The sequence below is a fragment of the Austrofundulus limnaeus genome, unplaced genomic scaffold, assembly GCF_001266775.1.
Source record: "Austrofundulus limnaeus strain Quisiro unplaced genomic scaffold, Austrofundulus_limnaeus-1.0 Scaffold0, whole genome shotgun sequence".
NCBI lineage: Eukaryota > Metazoa > Chordata > Actinopteri > Cyprinodontiformes > Rivulidae > Austrofundulus > Austrofundulus limnaeus.
The window spans coordinates 371,343-390,934 of NW_013952402.1; the positions used below are offsets into that span (position 1 = coordinate 371,343).

Below are 19,592 nucleotides of genomic sequence, written 5' to 3' on the forward strand. Positions count from 1 at the left end.
TACAAATCTAATAAAACTGTATATATTTTAGTTTTCAGAAAGTTTTATGTATGAGAAGGTAAGTAATACTATTTTTGTAACAATACACAATATTTTGGATTTAACGAGAGGTCAACCAATGAGTTTTTCTGCTGATATWCACCTTTTTGGTCAGTATGCATTTYATTTAACACTARGAATAATAGCTAAATGTGAGGATCTTGTGTTTTGTGTCTTGTGCTGTGTCCCTCTCTGGTGTTCCTTCTGTGTCACACTTTCATCTCASTCCTCAGTTTATCAGTACCTTGTAGATTATTCTCTCTCACCTGTTTGCACTCTGTAATCACTCAGCTGTTTCCACTTTTCACTCAACMCTGTCACTTTATTACTGGTTCCCTTCCTCGTCCGTTCATTGTCTGGTGTTGTCCATCTTCTCCTTAGCTCAAGTGATGTTTGCCTTTTTGCTGCCACGGCGGTGTTTGATTTGTTAACTTTTTTTTATTCTTGAGCCTGCTCGTCTGCCTGTATTTTGGGTCTGCCTCGCCACTGATACTGTACTTGTCACTAAACTTAAATAAACATATAACAACSCTTAGACAATATTGTACACTCAAAAATCATGTACAGAGGAGCATTCTTGGCTACTTCAAATTGATMAGCTGATTTTTGGTTTATGTTTGACTGTCACGTTTTATTCATCTTACACTTATCAAAAACAATCATTCAGCAGCTTGTTTTAGCTCATGATTTAGCTTTTTGAAGGTTGTAGATATTTTGTGCACAGCTCTCAAAGTTCACAACAACATTTTAATCAGGTTGAGTTTTTYGGACCATTTCAACAACTTGATTCTTTTTCTGTTGTTTTAGATAAGCTGCTGTGTTTGAGATTATTGTCTCGTTTCATCACAGCACGAGTCAGCTGTCACATTATTTCATATTTAATTTCAGAAACTCTGGAATACTTTGGTTGACTCAGAGGCTCTAACGAGCCGAGGTCCTGTGGTCCTGAGGCTGCAATACAAGCCCAGATCATCAACCTCCAGCATTGTGCCGACAGCTAGTTTAAGGTGTTTGTGCTGATATGTTGTGTTTAATTCTCTCCAAAACYCACCCAGTGCATGTTGGGTAAACATCTCTACTTTGGTCTCATAAATAATGAAACTAAACTAAAGTCGTTTTTACAAATTTTTAGATCTGTTTGGAATCAGATGATTTTTCTTGTTTCTTAAAATAAAATCTCAGAACACAAATTGATTATTCCTTCTTTGTGGACAGTATTTCTTTTTTCATCAGTTTTCCTTACATGTCTTTGTGTTCGGGGGTCTTGTCAGAAGCTGTGGACTGCTCCAGTTCTGGAGTGGGCAGCGAAGTGGTGGACTGAGTCTCATTCTGGTCCCATCATTTAAAAAAAAAAGCATYAAAATTTAACTGATCAGAAAACATTAACATCTCAGTCTGCAGTTAGGTTATGATTCAAGTTCTACAGCTTTGACTTTACTGGACTGTCATTCAGAAACAATTATTCAACATTTTCTTACTTAATAACCCTTGGTATTAAACTTTGGCCAAAATGTAACACATTGATAATAATGATTTCTTCTTTGTTCTAGTTCTGGCTGTTCACAGAGGGGATCTTAGGGCAGCTGTGAGACATACTGTATTTTCTCCAACACACTTCCAACAACATCCTTTCCAGATATCCAAACCACCTAACAGAACCCTAAAGGCAGTGTGGAGCAAATTCACCCTTCACATAAACTTGCTAAAAGTTGAATTCTCACAAATTAAACCTGATTTTGTTCATAGTTAACCCCTTTAAAAAGCTAATTTCCCAGTCCTAAAACAAACTAGTTCATATTAAGTCATCTGTTTTTTTTTTTKTTTTTTTTTTTTTTTTTTTGTAAGATTAACTCTTCTAAAACAAAGTTGGTAATTGCAAACACTGGGCTTTCTGCCAACATGCTCCATCAGTTTGCTTCATTCTCGTTCTCTGGGACAAATTCCTAATGTTATTCACACTTTTTTTTCCTGTTTTTGTTTTCCGCATCCTGCTCCAGTTTTGGAGGCCTTGGCTCTCCCCTCAAAGTATTCCCTCACCTGCCTGATTATAGCCCCCACTCAGCAGGATGAGAGGTCTCAAACACATCAACCCTCAGTGCAGGAAACTCATCTTCACCATTGACTGACTATAATTCACTGAAGTTTATTGTTGTTTTTAATTTTCATTTTAAAAAGAAACAAATTTATTTACAATACAGCATGTAATAAACTTGATAAAACTTTGTATCTGGACTGTGTTGTACTTACAGAGCTGATAGTGAGAATTACTTCTGCTTGTCACCTCTGCTTGTCACCTCCCTTATCACCTCAAAACCTGAAGAAATGAAAAACAGAAGTAGACATTACAAGCAGAGACTTCTTCAAGTTTTGATAGTAAGGAAGTARCTTTATKTGTATAGCATGTTTCTCAGCCAAGTAGCCACAATGTGCTTCACAATAAAGCTTCACAATAAACCACAAAAAAGCATGTAAAAATACATTTACAAATGATAAAAACATCAATAAGACAACATGAAAACTCATACAAACATGTTAAAAACCTGTAAGTTTTAAGCTGCTTCTTAAAAATCTCCACTGAATCTGCAGCTCTTAGAGATTACGGTAATGTGTTCCAAAATTTAGGAGTTACAATCTGAAATGCGCCATTTTAGTCGGGATCGAGAAACAAGTAGTTGATTGGAACTATGGATCTAAGTGTGGGTGAAGGTACGTATGTGTAAATTGATGCTGTGTAAGTGGGACGCTGGCCATGCAATGCTCTGTAAGGGATTTTAAACTTTTGATAGGTTTGCATTTTTTTCTTTTATTCATTAATTTCACTCAATAAAAAAATATGTACAATAATTAAAGGAAAAAAACAAGTGCATCAAGTTCAGAATAAAAAGGSTGCAGAGTGGAAAAAGCATTGAGTTAAAAAAAGGAAATAACTTCAAATGTACAACAAACTTAAGCTATAACAGTCTCAAAATAAAAAAAATCTAACACATCATCAGGTGTCTCATCTTGCATGTTTTATGTTTTAAAGATAATGTTACTGAAAACAGAGTGCAAAGCTTTTTATARATTTTACAGTATAACTCTGAGTTACACCCCCCTGCAGCAAGTTTTTGATAATTCAGGAGATGCTGGATGTATAAGTGAAGAACAAGAGGGGGGGAACAGGACAGTCATGGACAACTTAGTGGATCAACTGCAGCTGAACATTTCATTTCATTTCATTTTTATTTTATTTTATTTTACCAATAAAATCCCATTGAGATCACAGATCTCTTTTGCAACGACAACCTGGGCCTGAAGGCAACCTATTGTTGAACACCTCTTTGACCAGAGAGATGGTGACTGACTTCAGGGGCAGAAAGACAGCTTTGCTACTGCTAAAGATTCTGGGAGAGGAAGTAGATTTGAAGGCTGAACGCCATTCACCGAAGCAAAAAGGGAATATGTAGATTCTGCTCAGGTCCTCCATCTTTGTTGAAGTCCAGCTTTTCAAACAGACCTATCTGGTCCAGAAGCACCAAAATATTCCAAACAACTACCACTCAATAGGAGACAATTTTGAACAGTCCATTTTTTAAAACCTTTTTCAAGCTGATACCTCAAATTATTTTAGTTTGGAACCTTTTTGTTTCGTGGTCTGGTCAGTGTGTTGAGTCAATGTCTTGATTTGTTGCCTTATCCTCACTTTGGGTTTGGTGTCTTGTTTAGGGTCCCACTCTCTTCTAAGTTTTTAGTCATTTAGGGTTGTTTTGGGAGAATATAATTATTTTGGGGAGAATTCATCCTGGTGATTTTAAACCAAAACACTGTGACATTAACTTTTAGTCATGTCAACAGGCCCTCTGGCCCCAGGATAACTGACAACAGTGGGAGATTTATTCAGACCTAACAACACATCACTTTTGTTCCCAATTTCTCAGACATCCACACCATAAACAAAAATTCACAATAAAAAAGAGAAGACTCAAAAAAGTTAATATTCTGTTTGAAAAGCTGAGTATAAAAAAGAGCTGTTGATGTGTGACAACAGAATGTGAAAGATTCAAAGCTTCCAAAACTATGGCCAATCAAAGACTTTTTCTGTAAGCTTGGAAAAGTTCTGCCCCAGTTGCAGATTTTGTTTGTGAACCCTGGTTACCCCTGGGAGGAGTTCGAAGAGGCCATGGAAAAAGACCTGCATGGCTTTGAGGCGATTCTGGTCCACCATCCTGCGTCTCAGGGGAGAAAAGCTGTTCACCACCAACATTGTTTATGGTGGGGATGGTGCGCTGCTGACCTCAACTCGGGATGTTGTGGGTTGGTGGGCAGAATACTTCGAAGACCTCCTCAATCCTACCGACACGTCTTCCCACGAGGAAGCAGAGCCTGAGAACCCTGGGTTGGACTCTCCAATCTCAAGTGCTGAGGTCACTGAGGTGGTTAAAAAGCTCCTCGGTGGCGAAGCACCAGGGGTGGATGAAATTCACCCGGAGTTTCATAAGGCTCTGCATGTTGTGGCGTTGCGTTGGTTGACGCGACTCTACAATATCACAGGGGCAGTTCCTCTGGATGGGCAGACAGGGGTGGTGGTCCCCCTGTTTAAAAAGGGTGACCGCAGAGTGTGTTCCAACTATGGGGATCACACTTCTAAGCCTCCCTGGTAAGGTCTATTCAGGGGTTCTGGAGAGGAGGGTCCGTCGGATAGTCGAATCTTGGATTCAGGAAGAGTWGTGTGATTTTCCTCCTGGTTGTGGAAGCGCGGACCAGCTCTTCACCCTCAGCAGGGTCCTGGAGGGTGCATGGGAATTCACCCAACCAGTCTATTTGTGTTTTGTGGACTTGGAGAAGGCGTTCGACCGTGTCCCTCGGGGACTCCTGTGKGGGGTTCTCCAGGAGTATGGGGTACCAGGCCCTTTGATACGGGCTGTTAGGTCTCTGTACGACCGGTGCCAGAGCTTGGACCACATTGCCAGTAGTAAGTCGGACTCGTTTCCGGTGAGAGTTGAACTCCACCAAGGTTGCCCTTTGTCACCTATTCTGTTTATAACTTTTATGGATAGAATTTCTAAGAGCAGCCAAGGTGTGGAGGGGATCTATTTTGGTGACGTTAGGATCACATCTCTGCTTTTTGCGGGTGATGTGGTCCTATTGGCTTCATCAGATCATGACCTCCAGCTATAACTGGAGCAGTTCGCAGCCGAGTATGAAGCGGCCAGGATGAGGATCAGTGCCTCCAAATCCAAGACCATGGTCTTGAGCCGGAAACAGGTAGGTTGCCTTTTCCGGGTCGGCGAGGAGGTCCTGTCCCAAGTGGAGGAGTTTAAGCATCTCTGGCTCATGTTCACAAATGAGGGAAGAATGGAGCGGGAGATCGATAGGCGGATTGGTGCTGCACCTGCAGTGACGCGAGCAMTGTAYCGGTCTGTCGTGGTGAGGTGGGAGCTGAGCCAGAAAGCGAAGCTCTCGATTTACCGGTCAGTCTACGTTCCTACCCTCATCTATGGTCACGAGCTTTGGGTAGTGACCGAAAGAACGAGATCACAGATACAAGCAGCCGAAATGAGTTTACTCCTCAGGGTGTTTGGGCTCTCCTTTAGAGATAGGGTGAGAAGCTCAGTCATTCGGGTGGGACTCAGAGTAGAGCCGCTGCTCCTCCACATAGAGAGGAGCCAGTTGAGGTGGCTCAGACATCTGGTTAGGATGCCTCCTGGACACCTCCCTGATGAGGTTTTACAGGCATGTCCGACTGGGAGGAGGCCCAGAGGAAGACCCAGGACACACTGGAGGGACTATGTTTCTCAGGTGGCCTGTGGACACCTTGGGATTCCCCTGGACGAGCTGGCCCACAAGCCCTGTGATGGACTTGCGACCTGTCCAGGGTGTACCMTGCCCCTCGCACTGTGACTGCTGGATATGGGCACCAGTGACCCACGCAACCCTGAAAAGGAAGAAGCGTGTATAGAAAATGGATGGATGGATGGATGGATGGATGGATGGATGGAGCTGGCCCAAGTGGCTGGAGAGAGGGAAGTCTGGGTCTCTCTGCTTAGGCTGCTACCTCCGCGACCCGACCCCGGATGAGCGGCAGAAAATGGACGGATGCACGGAACCCTGGTTAAGACATTCTTTAAGGTATGCAAGAGACTTGTTTACTAACCACACTGGGATATCTGATTGTAATTAACATTCTGAATGACATGTAGAAAACATTAAATCTCAACTCAACARGATAATTTCTTATCATCCAGGTAACTAGTGTATCAGCATTTTAAACCTGAAAACCTAAAGTTGATTTTCACCTTGACTCTATCATGGTTAATAGTAAATATGTCCTTTGTCTAATATGTAAATCTTTGGAAGTTAAAGCAAACCTTTTGGTGAGGCCTCAGCGACGTATCTTAAGAAGGTGTGTTGACTGAAAACTGGCTTGTTGTCATTCATGTCTATTACTTCGATGTACGTAGGTACAGTGTATGAAGAACCTTCTTCCATAATACTTACCTGCAACTGAAAAGAAAGTATTAATATAACAATACACAAGAATACTGCATGCGGACGTATTTCTTTTGTATCACTTTATAACTACACTTTTTAGAATAGAATAGAATAGAATAGAATAGAATAGAATAGAATAGAATAGAATAGAATAGAATAGAATAGAATAGAACAGAAACAGTCTTTATCTTCCCACAGAGGGGAAATTCAGGTGTAACAGCAGCAGCAGATACATCAATCCACAAAACAATATATTGCTATGTGACATCAACAGTAGCAATAATAATAGAATTAAAAATAATAATAGTAATTAAAAATAGAATAAAATACAAGGCTATAAAATAAAATAAAATAAAAATAAGATACCAATAGCTTTACTTATTTGTTAATAAATGGTTAGTTAACCTTAAAAACATCATTAACAATTATTAACTCTTAAGCTATAAGTTAACACATCAGTGCTTTACCCATAAAAGATAATTACTAAATCAACATACTCATTGTTTATTCATGCTTTATAAACACATGAACTATACTGTATGTATGTAAATACTCATAAATGTAGTTTCACACCCTGCGCTGGACATGTATTATTGGTTGAAGAATGTTTGAATTGACTATCTACTGATTCGGCATTGCATCAATAATTAAGGCAGTTGCTAGTAAAGTCTTTCTGTGAACCCTTCTAAAATGAAGAGTGATTCTTAGACTTAAGAATTTTGATAACTGGCACTTACACTTAAGTCTGAGAGTAGGAGCAAATCTTAGAAATTTTCAGCACTTAAATCTAAAAATCCACTCTAAGAAGTTTTATAAATACGGGCCCAGGTTACTAAATTATAATCTCCTGTCATCATTTTTAGAAACCCTGTATTTCTTCTTAATCATTCTATTCATTGGTCAAATGACATTATAAAGGGCTTTAGTGCAGGTTGCTAGATGACTGTTATTGTGACGTCAGAATAAYGTGCTTTGAGAAATACCATGTTTCCAGATACCTAAAAATACATGTAATTACAGCTTAAAAAAACGGCTGGGTGCATTTTTTATTTTTTATTTATTTTTTATTTTATTTTATTTATTTATTTTGGTGTTTGGACTGCTTCTCTAAGCAGTAGAGACCCAAAAATAAGTTTAAAAACATGAAAAAAGTTTTGCATAATAGGCCCACTTTAACATGATTTATTGAAAAGTATTGTATTAACTTTAATTGTGTTCTGAATCTCATTACTGGCATGATATGACAGATCAGATGGCTCAAATTTTTGTCATCCATCATGAAAACTGCATCATGGATACCTTCTATTTGATTACTATTTTGTTTGTTTATTTCTCCCAGTGGAGACCTACTTACCATGTAATCTTCTCTTTCCTCTCTGTCGAGTGGCTGTGTGACGTAGAGAACATTTTTATCCATCATGAAAAGGCCAACAGGAGGTTGATCAACTCCTGGACCACTGATGTTGACCTGGCACTTGCAAGTCCACTGTTAAATAAATCACAACAGGACTCAAACCACAGTGATACCAACAATATTTGTAATATAACACCAACACACTTTGAATTAATGTTTGTAGAAACATTTTTTGGAAACCACATTACAAATTCTGGTATTTGTCATGGTTTGTGTTTATTTTCCTTAGTTTTCTAGAGTTTTCAGTGTTCCCCTGTGTTTCTCTGCCCTGCCCTCTCACACCTGTGTCTGCTCCAGGTGTGTCTTGTTGCCCTAATTAGTTTGCCTTTATATTCTGTGTCCTGTCTTCAGTGTTTGTCGGTTAATTGTGCTGTTTCCCTCGGCCAGTGAGGTGTCCTGCGTGTTCCTAGTGTTTCAGTAAGTTCTGCTGCAGTGTCAGCTAAATAAACTCTTTATTTTGTACTTTGGATCCTGCCTGCACTCTGGGTCATTCTGCCGAACCTTACAGTATTAAATTGTGATGACTTGTCTTATCTTTTGATTTGATTGTGATTACACCCTTTTCTAAAAAGGAGTTTGTCCTAAGAAACATTATTTTTGTTTGAGTATAAAACAATAATTATAGCTTTAAGGGTATTGTAAATATCTGTAATCTCAATCTAAACACACTTTAAGCAAAGAAAATGTACAGTGTAGGAGAAGTTATGACACTTTCTGTCACAGGAGAATGTAAATATTCTTACTTTTGTAATCCATCGAGGAAAGGGTCCTTTATGATTCTCAACAACACCCAGTGGAGGAAACCAGTTGCTCCTCATCTGTGGATCAATTAAGGGCAGCCAAAGAAATCACGGTCAGTAAATTGCTGATTACTGTAACTYTCTTTACTATGTGACCTATTTTCAACACGACTTTGGAAGTGCATGCCTTTCTCTCAACTTAAAACATCAAAATATGTAGCTCAATCAAAAAAAAAWGGGTTTGACTTTTGGTAGCAGGGTAAACCAGTATTGCAACTTTTGTTGAAACGAGATCTTGTTGATCAGTTGGTTTTCGCTTATATATCAAAACCCACTCATTTTTTGTTTTCTTTCTCTCTCTGTTGTTTTTCATTATTTTTGTAATTTGTGCTGGTTTCTGGACTGATACTGTATCTGTACTTAAATAATGTTTCTAGTTCATTTTTTTCACACTTCTTGCTGATTTTATCCTTCAACTCTTCTGGTTGCTCAGCACCTCAAATGCGTTTCATCAGGTATTAATATACCTGTTCTCACTTACTGATCACCCCYGCCAGCAAACGCACTGTAAACTAGTTATTTTCTCCCACTTTATCAGATCCTACACCATATGTGTGTCCTTGTTTGTTACATTTGTCCATTTTGGTTTTTGTTTAACTTTATTGAAAAATTATTGAAACTATACCTGCCTGCTTACATCCACTAGAAATGGGTGGATGAAGTCTTGAAGCCTTTGAAGAACCTGATGCTACTAAGAGGCACCAAAAAAGTTACACGGTAACACCAGTGAGACTTTTTATACAGCTTAGAATCTTAGAAAAATGAATCCCAAATTATTAATTGGCGGTGTGGGGAAAAAATGGATATTTAAATTTTGAGAAGGAGCTCTGACGCCTTTCAACATTTCTTCACAAATTTAAGTTTATTAATATTATCAGTTTAAATGACAGCCATGTGAAAATCTGTGTCGATGCAAACACTGTTCTATAAATCCTCCTACCATTGTGGGTCTGGAGCTAACGCTACAGAGATCATAAAGTCAAGCTTCAACATGAGCTTGAGCTACACGCTGTCTGAACATAAGTCAGAAAATAYAACAAACCAGTTTAAAATGTGGTTCTAAGTTTCACATTTCTTTTACTTGACTTACTTTCCTGGCAGCTCTTGGCCTTTCCCTCCAAGGAGTGGGGATCCTTATGGGATCAGGCTGGACATCTCTTCTGGTCCTTTGGCCTCCACCAGCCTTGAACAAACACAAAATTTATCAGCTGAAGTTGTTCCAATCAAAATAGATGATGCTGAGTCAGGTCTTTGATATGTTTAAGTGATAGTCAGGTCATTACTGAGGTGATGTTCTATAAAACTGACACCTTCTCAGCTGTAACGTCAGTCATAGAGCAGGGTKTATGGAGAAAATGTTGAACTTTTTATTATTTAAACAGTTTGTGCTGTACGTACAGAGGGCTGGCTGTTTGCCGTCACTGTGAGAACGACCCTGGTTTGACTACTTAAACCTTCTCCGCCCATGTCTGCTGCTTCTACCACCAGAATGTACAGAGAGTGTTTCTGTTGGAGGACAGGATGAAGATGATTTAACAAGAACACATCAGTATATGTAGTTTTACACCTCTGTTGGTTTTAGACTRCAGAACATTGTCTAAGGCTCTGAATATATTTGTTTAGGCAGGTAGGGGATGGTTTTTAGTAGTTTCACCTCTCTGTTCAGTCTGTCAGTGTTGACTGTGATGACTCCAGTTATYGGGTCRATAGCAAACATGAATGGATCAGGTTCCTGAGGATCCTGGCTCAGGATGCGGTACCGGATGTCTGAGTTGTCGGTACTTGTCTCATCAGCATCAGAAGCCTCAACCTGAATCACCTCCATACCTAAAGAAATGAACTTCATAAGTAAAAATAAAGAGTGGTCCTGATCTGGTTCGCCCCACCTCAGCTAACTACTCTCTGTGAGGAGGGGCAGCTGCTCTACACGAGGAGATCACACAAGATATTTACAAAAAGTTAGCTTATTTCATGAAACAAATTACAATATTCACGGTTGGAAGTGTCTAGTTTAGTCAAAGTTGAAAAAAAAAGTTGCAGATGTATGGAGCTGTCACATGGCATCAAATTCATGTTTGAGCTGTGTAAACATTTTCATAACAAGAAACATCTTAAAAACGAGATAACCATCTCATTATAACATGTTGCAATTTTTTTGTATTTAGTATTTATTAATTTCATTTTAAAAAACAAAACAAAAAACATTACATTCAACAAAACAATACAAATCAAATAAAATGAAAGGCAGCAGAAGAAGAAAAAGATCTTATGTCTGCTCCTATTTACAAAAAAATATATTAATTTCAAACAATAATAAAACAAAACAAAAAAATTAACTCCTCAAACAGTAACTCATGCAAATTAAACAATTTCATATTTCTGTAACGATTTTGTTTTGATCATTTTTTTTAAAGAAATTAATTGATCTAATGCTTTTATAATCATTAATCCATAGTCATAATTTTTTCTGAGGTGCATCTGTCCTTCAAATTTGTTCCGATTTTCGGTTTAACAAACATTTGTAGTCCCTTCAAATTATAGCACTTTCTCTCCTAACAAAGTTTGATTGGATGTTTGAAGGTAACACATTTTTATGAACTTTAAACATAACTTGCAGAATATGATATTCAACCAACTAATAAATTTTTAATAATTTTAATTGATGAAACAATATATTAGATGGGTGATAGTAATGCTTTCTTGTGATAACTCTTATGGCCCTTTTTTGTAAATAAAAATAGGATTAGTAATTGTTTTACATGCATTTCCCCAGACTTTTATACAATAAATCAAATGTGGAACAATTATTGCATTATAGTGCTTTATAATTAAATAAGTCCTTAACTTTATACAGTACTGCAATAGATTTTGACATTTTTGTTCTTAAGTAATTTATATGGGATAATTTATATTTTGACAACTGTTTTTAAATAAAAGCATCTAATACAGATCCAGAGTGCTTCCAGCTGTAGTGCTGTGTGATGCTGGACCAGGTCTGAGTACAAACCCAAAAACACGCTTGGTTCTTTTTTTGCTTTCATAACAAATCTTTGTAACAATGAATCCCATGGGTCATTTTCTCCATTGTGCTATATTTCATCAAGGCAATCAAAYGTCTGTGGAAGTCATGACATACTATAAAATTACAACACGTTATAACAAGATCATTATCAAATGTTTACAAGGAAGGGTTCTTGTTTAACAAGGTAGTTTTCTTGATAAATACAGTACACAAAGTGTAAAATATAAGACTGTATCTAAAATTTAGTTATCAGTCACAAAATTTCCTTCACTTATGTGGAAAGTTGGTAAAATTAAAACAAAAATCCACACACTGAATTTGTTTAGGCAACGTAGRAATGTTCAGTACAGCCTTGAAAACTGAGACAAAATGTACTCTTAAAGTTGGAAAATCAGTTGCATTTTTACATTACAAACATAAAAACGGAAATTGCTCTGGTAATACCTTTTTGTGATGTTTCGGCAACTTCTCCCATGTAGACGTTTTTATTAAAAACAGGTTTGTTGTCATTCTGGTCAATTACTTTGATTACGAAATCTAAATGCTCATCTACGTTTCCTTCACCTTCTGCCACAGCATGTGCCTTCACCTGCACAAAGACAAACATGGTTTTATTTTACAAATTGTCTCCCACAAAATCTAACAAGGTCGAGTCAGGTCCTCTGGACAGGTTCGTCTTTGTAGAAACATTTACTAGTCTTTTATGCATAAGACCTCTTCAGTCTGAAAAGTTGCAGGCACACAAGCAGCATCTTTGCATAGTGAATCAACCAGTTTGTCTGTGACACCCAAAACTTTTTGTTCATAYGCAAAAGAGGACCATCAGCCTAACAACCGATCGTTAGCGATCTGATGATAGTTTGTTGTTCACAGAGGACTGAGATTCTCACAATARCAGCATTGTAAGAGGGGGACAWTTGGACACATAGACMTCCACCTGTTTAATGATGGCCTCTCCTCTCTCGAACCAGCATCCCTCCCTAGCTCAACAATGTTCTACTGGTGATATAAAGAAAACAGTGATTATATGGCCAGGGTCTGATGAATGGTTTGGAAACACCTGGCATAACAACAACTGGGAACAGGTGAAAGTTAACGGGACAACTGGGCATTGAGTGAACTTTTGACTGACTAGTTGTACTGATCAAGCAGTCTCAGCACCACCAACGTATGCATGGTTATTCTATGCCACATGTGTCAAACTCATTGTGGGCAGCCTCCCGCCCTGCCCTCCCACAAATAAGTCCTTTATAAAAATTATTTAATCTAAAATATATTTTAAACCATTTTTAAACTTATAACTTATAATTCCGAGGAAGAAAATTGACTRATTTAAAAGGTGAAATARTAATACTTGTCCGACTCCTGAGATGTTGGCTTTAGGCAACTGTGGTCCTCTGAGTAATTTAGTTAAAAAGCACTGAATTAATGTCTCAAAATAAGCTGTTCAAAGCCAGCATTGACATAAATACATATTCTTTAATGTATGTTGATTATTTTACCTGCAACAACATCTCACCACTAGGTGRAGCTGCACAGGTTTCAAATGTAGCCAGCAGCCAGCAAATCTGCATTTAGTTGCATTTTAGTCAGCTACTTTTGCTACAGCCCACTTGTAMTGGGAAATGGGAATTTCCCATTTACAAGTTGTAAATTTAACCTGGAACGGACCTCCAGTGAGAAATCCATGTTGGAACATGGAAGAATTCAGAATTCGTGACGGCAAATACTCTCCACAACTCAACAGTGCATAAAACTCTTACTTTTACTGTTAATAGTATTTCTGTATTATTTATTTCATTTTTAGTCAGTTGTACACGCAGTACTTTAATGTTTATAAGCGGACATGTTAAACGCTGTTTCTATGCACAAAATACTACATAGAACAGGGCTATTCATATGGTGACTTCCATCTGGCCTGCCAATGATGCGCCCCAGCCCAAAAAAATACCCCCCCTCCCTGTTTTTTTTTTTTTGGGGGGGGGGGGGGGTGTCTGATTTCAAATCATTGGTAAGTTTAAAATTTATGTTTCAATGCAGCAAAATAAACACACTTAAAAGGTAAAGGATAATATTAATTGTTCTGCTGCATACTGAAGTTTCACCTACCATTAATGGGTAAACCCCACCCTCGTGTATGAGGGATTAACTACTATGAATATTAAGACATTTTTCTTATTTAGAGTTCATGAAGAGAACACGCTTACAATGTACTTGTCTCGTGTCTCTCTGTCCAGTGATTGTGTGATGTACAGAGTACCAGAGTCCCTGTGCACAGTGAAAAGTCCAACAGGATGCTGATCAGCTCCTGGACCTGTGATGCTGTAAAAGATCTTCTGCACTGTGTCCTCAACAGAGMGAATCTGAAAAAACACACTAGAAGTAAGATATATTTCCCTGACAGCAATGATGCCAAACAACTGCCATGACATGATGTATGTAAATCTAAATCAATTTCTAAGATGGAAATAACTGCAAATAGCTTCAGTTTCTACTATTAACACAGTAYTGAAATTTGTTTATAAAAATAGACAAAACCAAATTCTCTATCTTAAAATATAATTCACTTACTTGAGCTATCTTCATAGGAAAGGGCCCTCTGTTATTCTCTGCAACACTAAATTCAGGATTAACAAAGATGATCTTTGAGCCAGAAATCTGTGGATCACAGACAATTTATCAAAACAGACCATCTCATAAAAAGATAACCCTGTACACTACATCCCTTTATAGCCTGAGGTTTGTTTTTTGAGATATCTACAGAGTATTTCTGATTAATGTAAAATTAAAAAARGGTTAGATATTTGGAAGCTCTTAATTATAATATATAGTTGGTTATGAATTACGATTTTTTAGATTTCATATTTTTGACACAGTCTTGCAGTAAGAATGTTGCAGGTTTAATATTTGGCTGGTGCTTTTCTGCATGGAGTTTGGATTTTCTCCCTGTGCATGTGTGGGTTTTCTTTTATTACTCTGGCATTCATTCATACATCCATACTTTATTTAGATGTATGAATATGATGTAATTCTGTACTGGGAAACGATCTAAAATTGAGTTTGAACAGTCTTTGACACAAGTGTGGAAAATGTGAAGACAAGAAGTAACATTATTTTTCTATTGTAGTGTTTGATGGGGTTTTTTCCCCCATAAATTTATAAARCAAAATGCTTCATGATATGGACAGATGAAATACATAGTTTTCATGATATACTTACACAAGGAGAGGTGGTGGGAACACTGCTGCTGGTTACAGTGATGACAGCTTTTGTGGTTGCGCTCAGTCCATCTCCCTGAAGATCTGCTGCCACAACTGTCAGCGTGCACTGTGGGTGTTTCTGTGAGAGACATGGGTTTATTGCTGTCACAAGAGGCTCATCAAGAAATGATTAATAATGTAAACACTTTCAARATTTTTACGAATAATTTTTTTTAAAAATGACTTGCATTTGTGTTTTATTCCCTGATTATTAAATTAGTCCCATCCCCATCAGTTGAATGTTGATCACATGTTCAGACTGACACCAGAAMACTGTGATAGGTTCAATATTCATGCTAAAATGATCATGAAATAATAAACTCACTGTGTTCACCATGACCTCTTAGAACTKCAGCAGATTTGGAAAACCTCCTTTAGTTCAGATGATCAGGATGAGGTTACACGCTTTTAGTAMSCACCAAATAGGTTTGGTATTTTCTGAGTCTCAAAGATACTCTCCTGTGCCCTCCCATCCATCCATCCATCCATTTTCTGTACACGCTTCTTCCTTTCCAGGGTTGCGTGGGTCACTGGTGCCCATATCCAGCAGTCACAGTGCGAGGGGCGGGGTACACCCTGGACAGGTCGCAAGTCCATCACAGGGCCCCTGTGCCCTCCCTATATGCAGAAATCCTAGTAACCAAGGGGGTAAACACCACCCAATTTTGGAAAAAATGTGTCTGTATTCCCTAATAAAACACCCATCACTGACACCACACCCTCTYATCAACACCCTTTAAGACCTCCACAAGACCCTGCAAAGACCATTTATGTTTCTGTTCCTTTTTGACATCGTCAATCACCTTWATTTAACCAGGTAGAGCCCGTTGAGATCGAGATCTCTTTTACAAGGGTGACCTGGTCAAGTGGTCATCAGCACACGTCACATAGTAACTGACAAAGCATTTGCATTGATCAAAAAGAAAATAAGGAAAACAAAAGCAAACTATAGTCACAATAAATAGATGTTGACAGTTCAGAACCATCTGGATAAGACAGAATTCTGTAGGTATTTACAATATTTGGTAGACCTGAAAAGAAATTTAGGTGTGAAAAAATGAGTCGATGAATAAAAACAGACATCGTTTGAGTAGATACAGTTTAAAAAATCGTAGCAGGGTTGTCACGATTGCCCAGTTAAAATCAGCTAAAAGTCACTGAGTACTTGCAGTAAAGATTTCCGGACAGCTTTGTGGGGTTGACCATAATCACCAGCATCATGCTGACTTAACTTATTTGCATACATTTGGAGCTGATTGTCCAAAAACTACACAAACCTTCCTTATTTTACATWTRAGGAAATGCTAARTTTTCTCCCTCCTCCTCCACCCACKAGAGGGCGGCCTGCTGCAGATGCTGCCAACTCTGGACAAACTGTGAAATTATAAGGTTTTAGGCTTTATTTTACTTTGTAACACAATTCTTCATAAACTTGATGAGAAAACAGTTTGTTTAAAACTCATCACTTCAGACCAAATAAAACAGATTAAAACAGGCCTCACCTCTTTGAGCAGTCTTCCATCATTTACTGTGATGACTCCAGTTACAGGGTTGATGGCAAACATAGAGCGACTGGGAAACTCAGGCTCCTGGCTCAGTATACGGTACCGTAAATCTGAGTTTTCAGTACCTGGCTCATCAGCATCCAAGGCTTCAACCCTAATCACCTCAAAACCTGATGAGAAACAACAATTAYAGTCAATGGATATTTTGAGCAAACATAAATCCCAAGATAAAATGAGATAAAAGTGCTGAGAATGTTCTGTCAATGTTTATTTATAATCTTCAGTGGAAGTTGTGAGAGAAAACATTTTACCTAAAGTAAGGAGTGGTGTAGCATCATTGACCAAAAACAGTGAAAGGTCTGTGTTGAAATATATACAGAATATTGCAGATAAAAAGGGAAGTAAAGCAATCAACAGTTCTCCCTGGTACTCTCTTGGGCAAAGCCAAAGGATAAATCTGTTACTGTATCAACAAGATGGTTGACAGGAAGAACTTTGCATTTTGTTGAATGAGCCTGGAGGAGGGAGACTTACTACCCYGGGACCAAACAGGAATCAGCTGCGTATTGTTACCAAAAGAACCAATAAGAGCTAACCAGTGGAAAACCCAGGAATTTTACTACAAAACAGGTTTGCTCCCCTTGTTGAAGTCTCTGACTCAGAGAGTTCATATTCAGACCCCAGCATGAGGTGTGAGACCAGATTTAGCCCCTAAAGACTTCCTCCAAAACAGTTTTAGCTTTGTAGGTGGAATTCTTTCCCATTCTTGCTTGATGTACAACTTAAGTCGCTCAACAGTCCGGGGTCTCCATTGTCTGATTTTGTACTTCATAATGTGCCACGGTCTGAACTGCAGGCAAGCCTTTCCCTGCACTCTTACTATGAAGCCATGCTGTTGTAATGTGGCAGCTTCAAGATGCTTTTTGCACMAATTTAGGTTAACTTTTGTTCCAAACAATCTCAGTGAAGACTGTAGACCACAAGTTAAAAAAAACAGTCCCAGTTCTCAATCCCTACAGCTCAGTCCATCATGCATTGTCCATTTAAAGGTTTGTCCCCACACCAGCAGAAGAAGATCACRACACACCCCCAGCAGGAAGCACTTGTCCCATCTGCCTGTAGTGAAGATCAGCTGCTAGATTTCCAAGCCAGTGAATCCAGAATTGGAGCAGTCTGCRTCTGCTTGTCTGATCCTCCCGTGTAATTGTCTTTAGCAGGACAATTGTGAGYGTAGAACCAAAGATCACACTCATCACTGCAGAGTCAATAGATGGGCCGGCTGCCTGTGGAGGAGCTGAGCAGTGGGGTGTATCCTCTGTCTTGATGCACACCTTATCCAAAGGCACGGGACTCATCTTCCCACCCAATGAGAGTCCAACAGTCATTAAGTTCAGGGGGAAGGAGCAGTTCACAGCAGGTGACAATGATAATTTAAGTGATTAAACTGAAAAAATAAAAATAAAAACATGCTCAAACCTAAACACAGTAAAATGTGGAAAAAAAACTCCCACAAAAATCACACTATAAGCAAACCCACTACAAGCCAAACTTAAATAAAAATATTCAAAAACACTGCAATAGGCTGTGACACTAACACGAGCAGAATGTGGCTTGACGTTGTCTTGCTGAAATCAGCAGGATGTCCCTGAAAAAGATGTGGCTTGGATGGCAGCATATGTTGCTCCAAAACCYGCCTGTACCTTTCAGTATTATTGGTGCCTTTACAGATGTGACAGATATCCATTTTATGGGCACTAACACACCTCCATACCATCAGAGAGGCTGGATTTTGAACTTTGCGCTGATGACAATCTGAAGAGTCATTTTCCTCTTTGGTCCATAGGACAGGATGTCTATGATTTCCAAAAACAWTTTGAAATTTTCCACTTTGGTTCAGTCCATCTCAGATGAGCTCATGTTCAGAGAAGCTGGCAGTGTTTCTGGGTGTTGATGATACGTCTTTGGCTTTGCTTGATAGAGCTTTAACATTCACTTGTAGACAAAGAGATGAACTGTGTTCACTGAGATCATGGGCAGAATGATGTTGTTTTTATGCAGTGATGCCTGAGGGATCAAAGGTCACAGGCATTCATTGTTGGTTTTCAGCCTTGCTGCTTATTTGCAGATTCTCTGAATCTTTTGATGATATTGTGGACTGTAGATGATGAAATCTCTAAATTCCTTGCATTTGTACTTTGAGAAACGTTCTTAAACTGTTGAACTATTTACTCACTCAGTTGTTCGCAAAGTAGTGAATTTCACCCTTTCCTTGCATTCGAATGACTGAGCCTTTCAAGGATGCTCCCTTCATACCCAACCGTGACACTCAACTGTTTCCAATTAACCTGTAGAATGTTCCAAACAGGTGTTTTTTTTTAGTATTCCTCAACTTTCCCAGTCTTTTGTTGCCCCTGTCTCAGCCTGTTTTGAACACGTTGCAGGAATCAAATTACAAATGAGTGAATACTTGCAAAAAACAAACAAAAAAAACAATAAAATGTAAATGTTTGAGCAATAAATGTCTTGATTTATAGTGTATTTAGTTGGATATTGGTTGAAAATGATTTGCAAATCACAATRTTCAGTTTTTACGTATGTTTTACACAACATCCCATGTATCCTCTCTGGCCTGGGAACATTTTGAGGTCCCCCAGGATGAGATGGAAAGTGTTGCTGAGGAGATGGATGTCTGGGTTTCTCTCCTGGACCTGTTGCCTATGCGACCCGAATTTGGATAAGCAGCAGAAGATGGAGATAAAATCCCAAACTAATTGGAACAGGGGGTTTAAAACAAAATATGACCATTGAAGAAGAATGAAGAGGATCAGTATGAAGACAAAAGGACTAACAAAGACAAAATATTTGATTTTATCTAAATTGAAAAGATGTTAATTTATTATTAGCCACTCAGATCCTGAGAAGACAGGAACCTGACTGTCTGCACAAATGGTGCTCATCTTTTCCTGTTTGAAAGAGGTTTTGTTGGCAAGATCACCGTGTAGAGGTAACCCTGGTGAAAAAAAACTTTTCTATTGTTTTTTTCTTTGTCTTTGATTTTGTTTTTACACTTATAAGAAGAAA

The 19,592-nt window shown here is 38.4% G+C and overlaps 1 protein-coding gene across 1 annotated transcript in view; it reads right to left on the reverse strand.

Annotated features, from left to right (window-relative positions):
- Positions 1 to 2,335: 2,335 nt before the first annotated feature.
- The window catches only part of LOC106513699 (cadherin-1), a gene marked incomplete at both ends in the record, with an annotated part of 24,420 nt that continues 7,163 nt past the window's right edge, over positions 2,336 to 19,592 (reverse strand). The window contains 12 exon segments of the mRNA XM_014002696.1: positions 2,336 to 2,353; positions 6,387 to 6,522; positions 7,865 to 7,996; positions 8,668 to 8,742; positions 9,815 to 9,907; positions 10,123 to 10,230; positions 10,379 to 10,551; positions 12,191 to 12,335; positions 13,954 to 14,109; positions 14,318 to 14,404; positions 14,966 to 15,085; positions 16,509 to 16,681. Coding sequence (XP_013858150.1) covers positions 2,336 to 2,353; positions 6,387 to 6,522; positions 7,865 to 7,996; positions 8,668 to 8,742; positions 9,815 to 9,907; positions 10,123 to 10,230; positions 10,379 to 10,551; positions 12,191 to 12,335; positions 13,954 to 14,109; positions 14,318 to 14,404; positions 14,966 to 15,085; positions 16,509 to 16,681 — 1,416 coding nt within the window.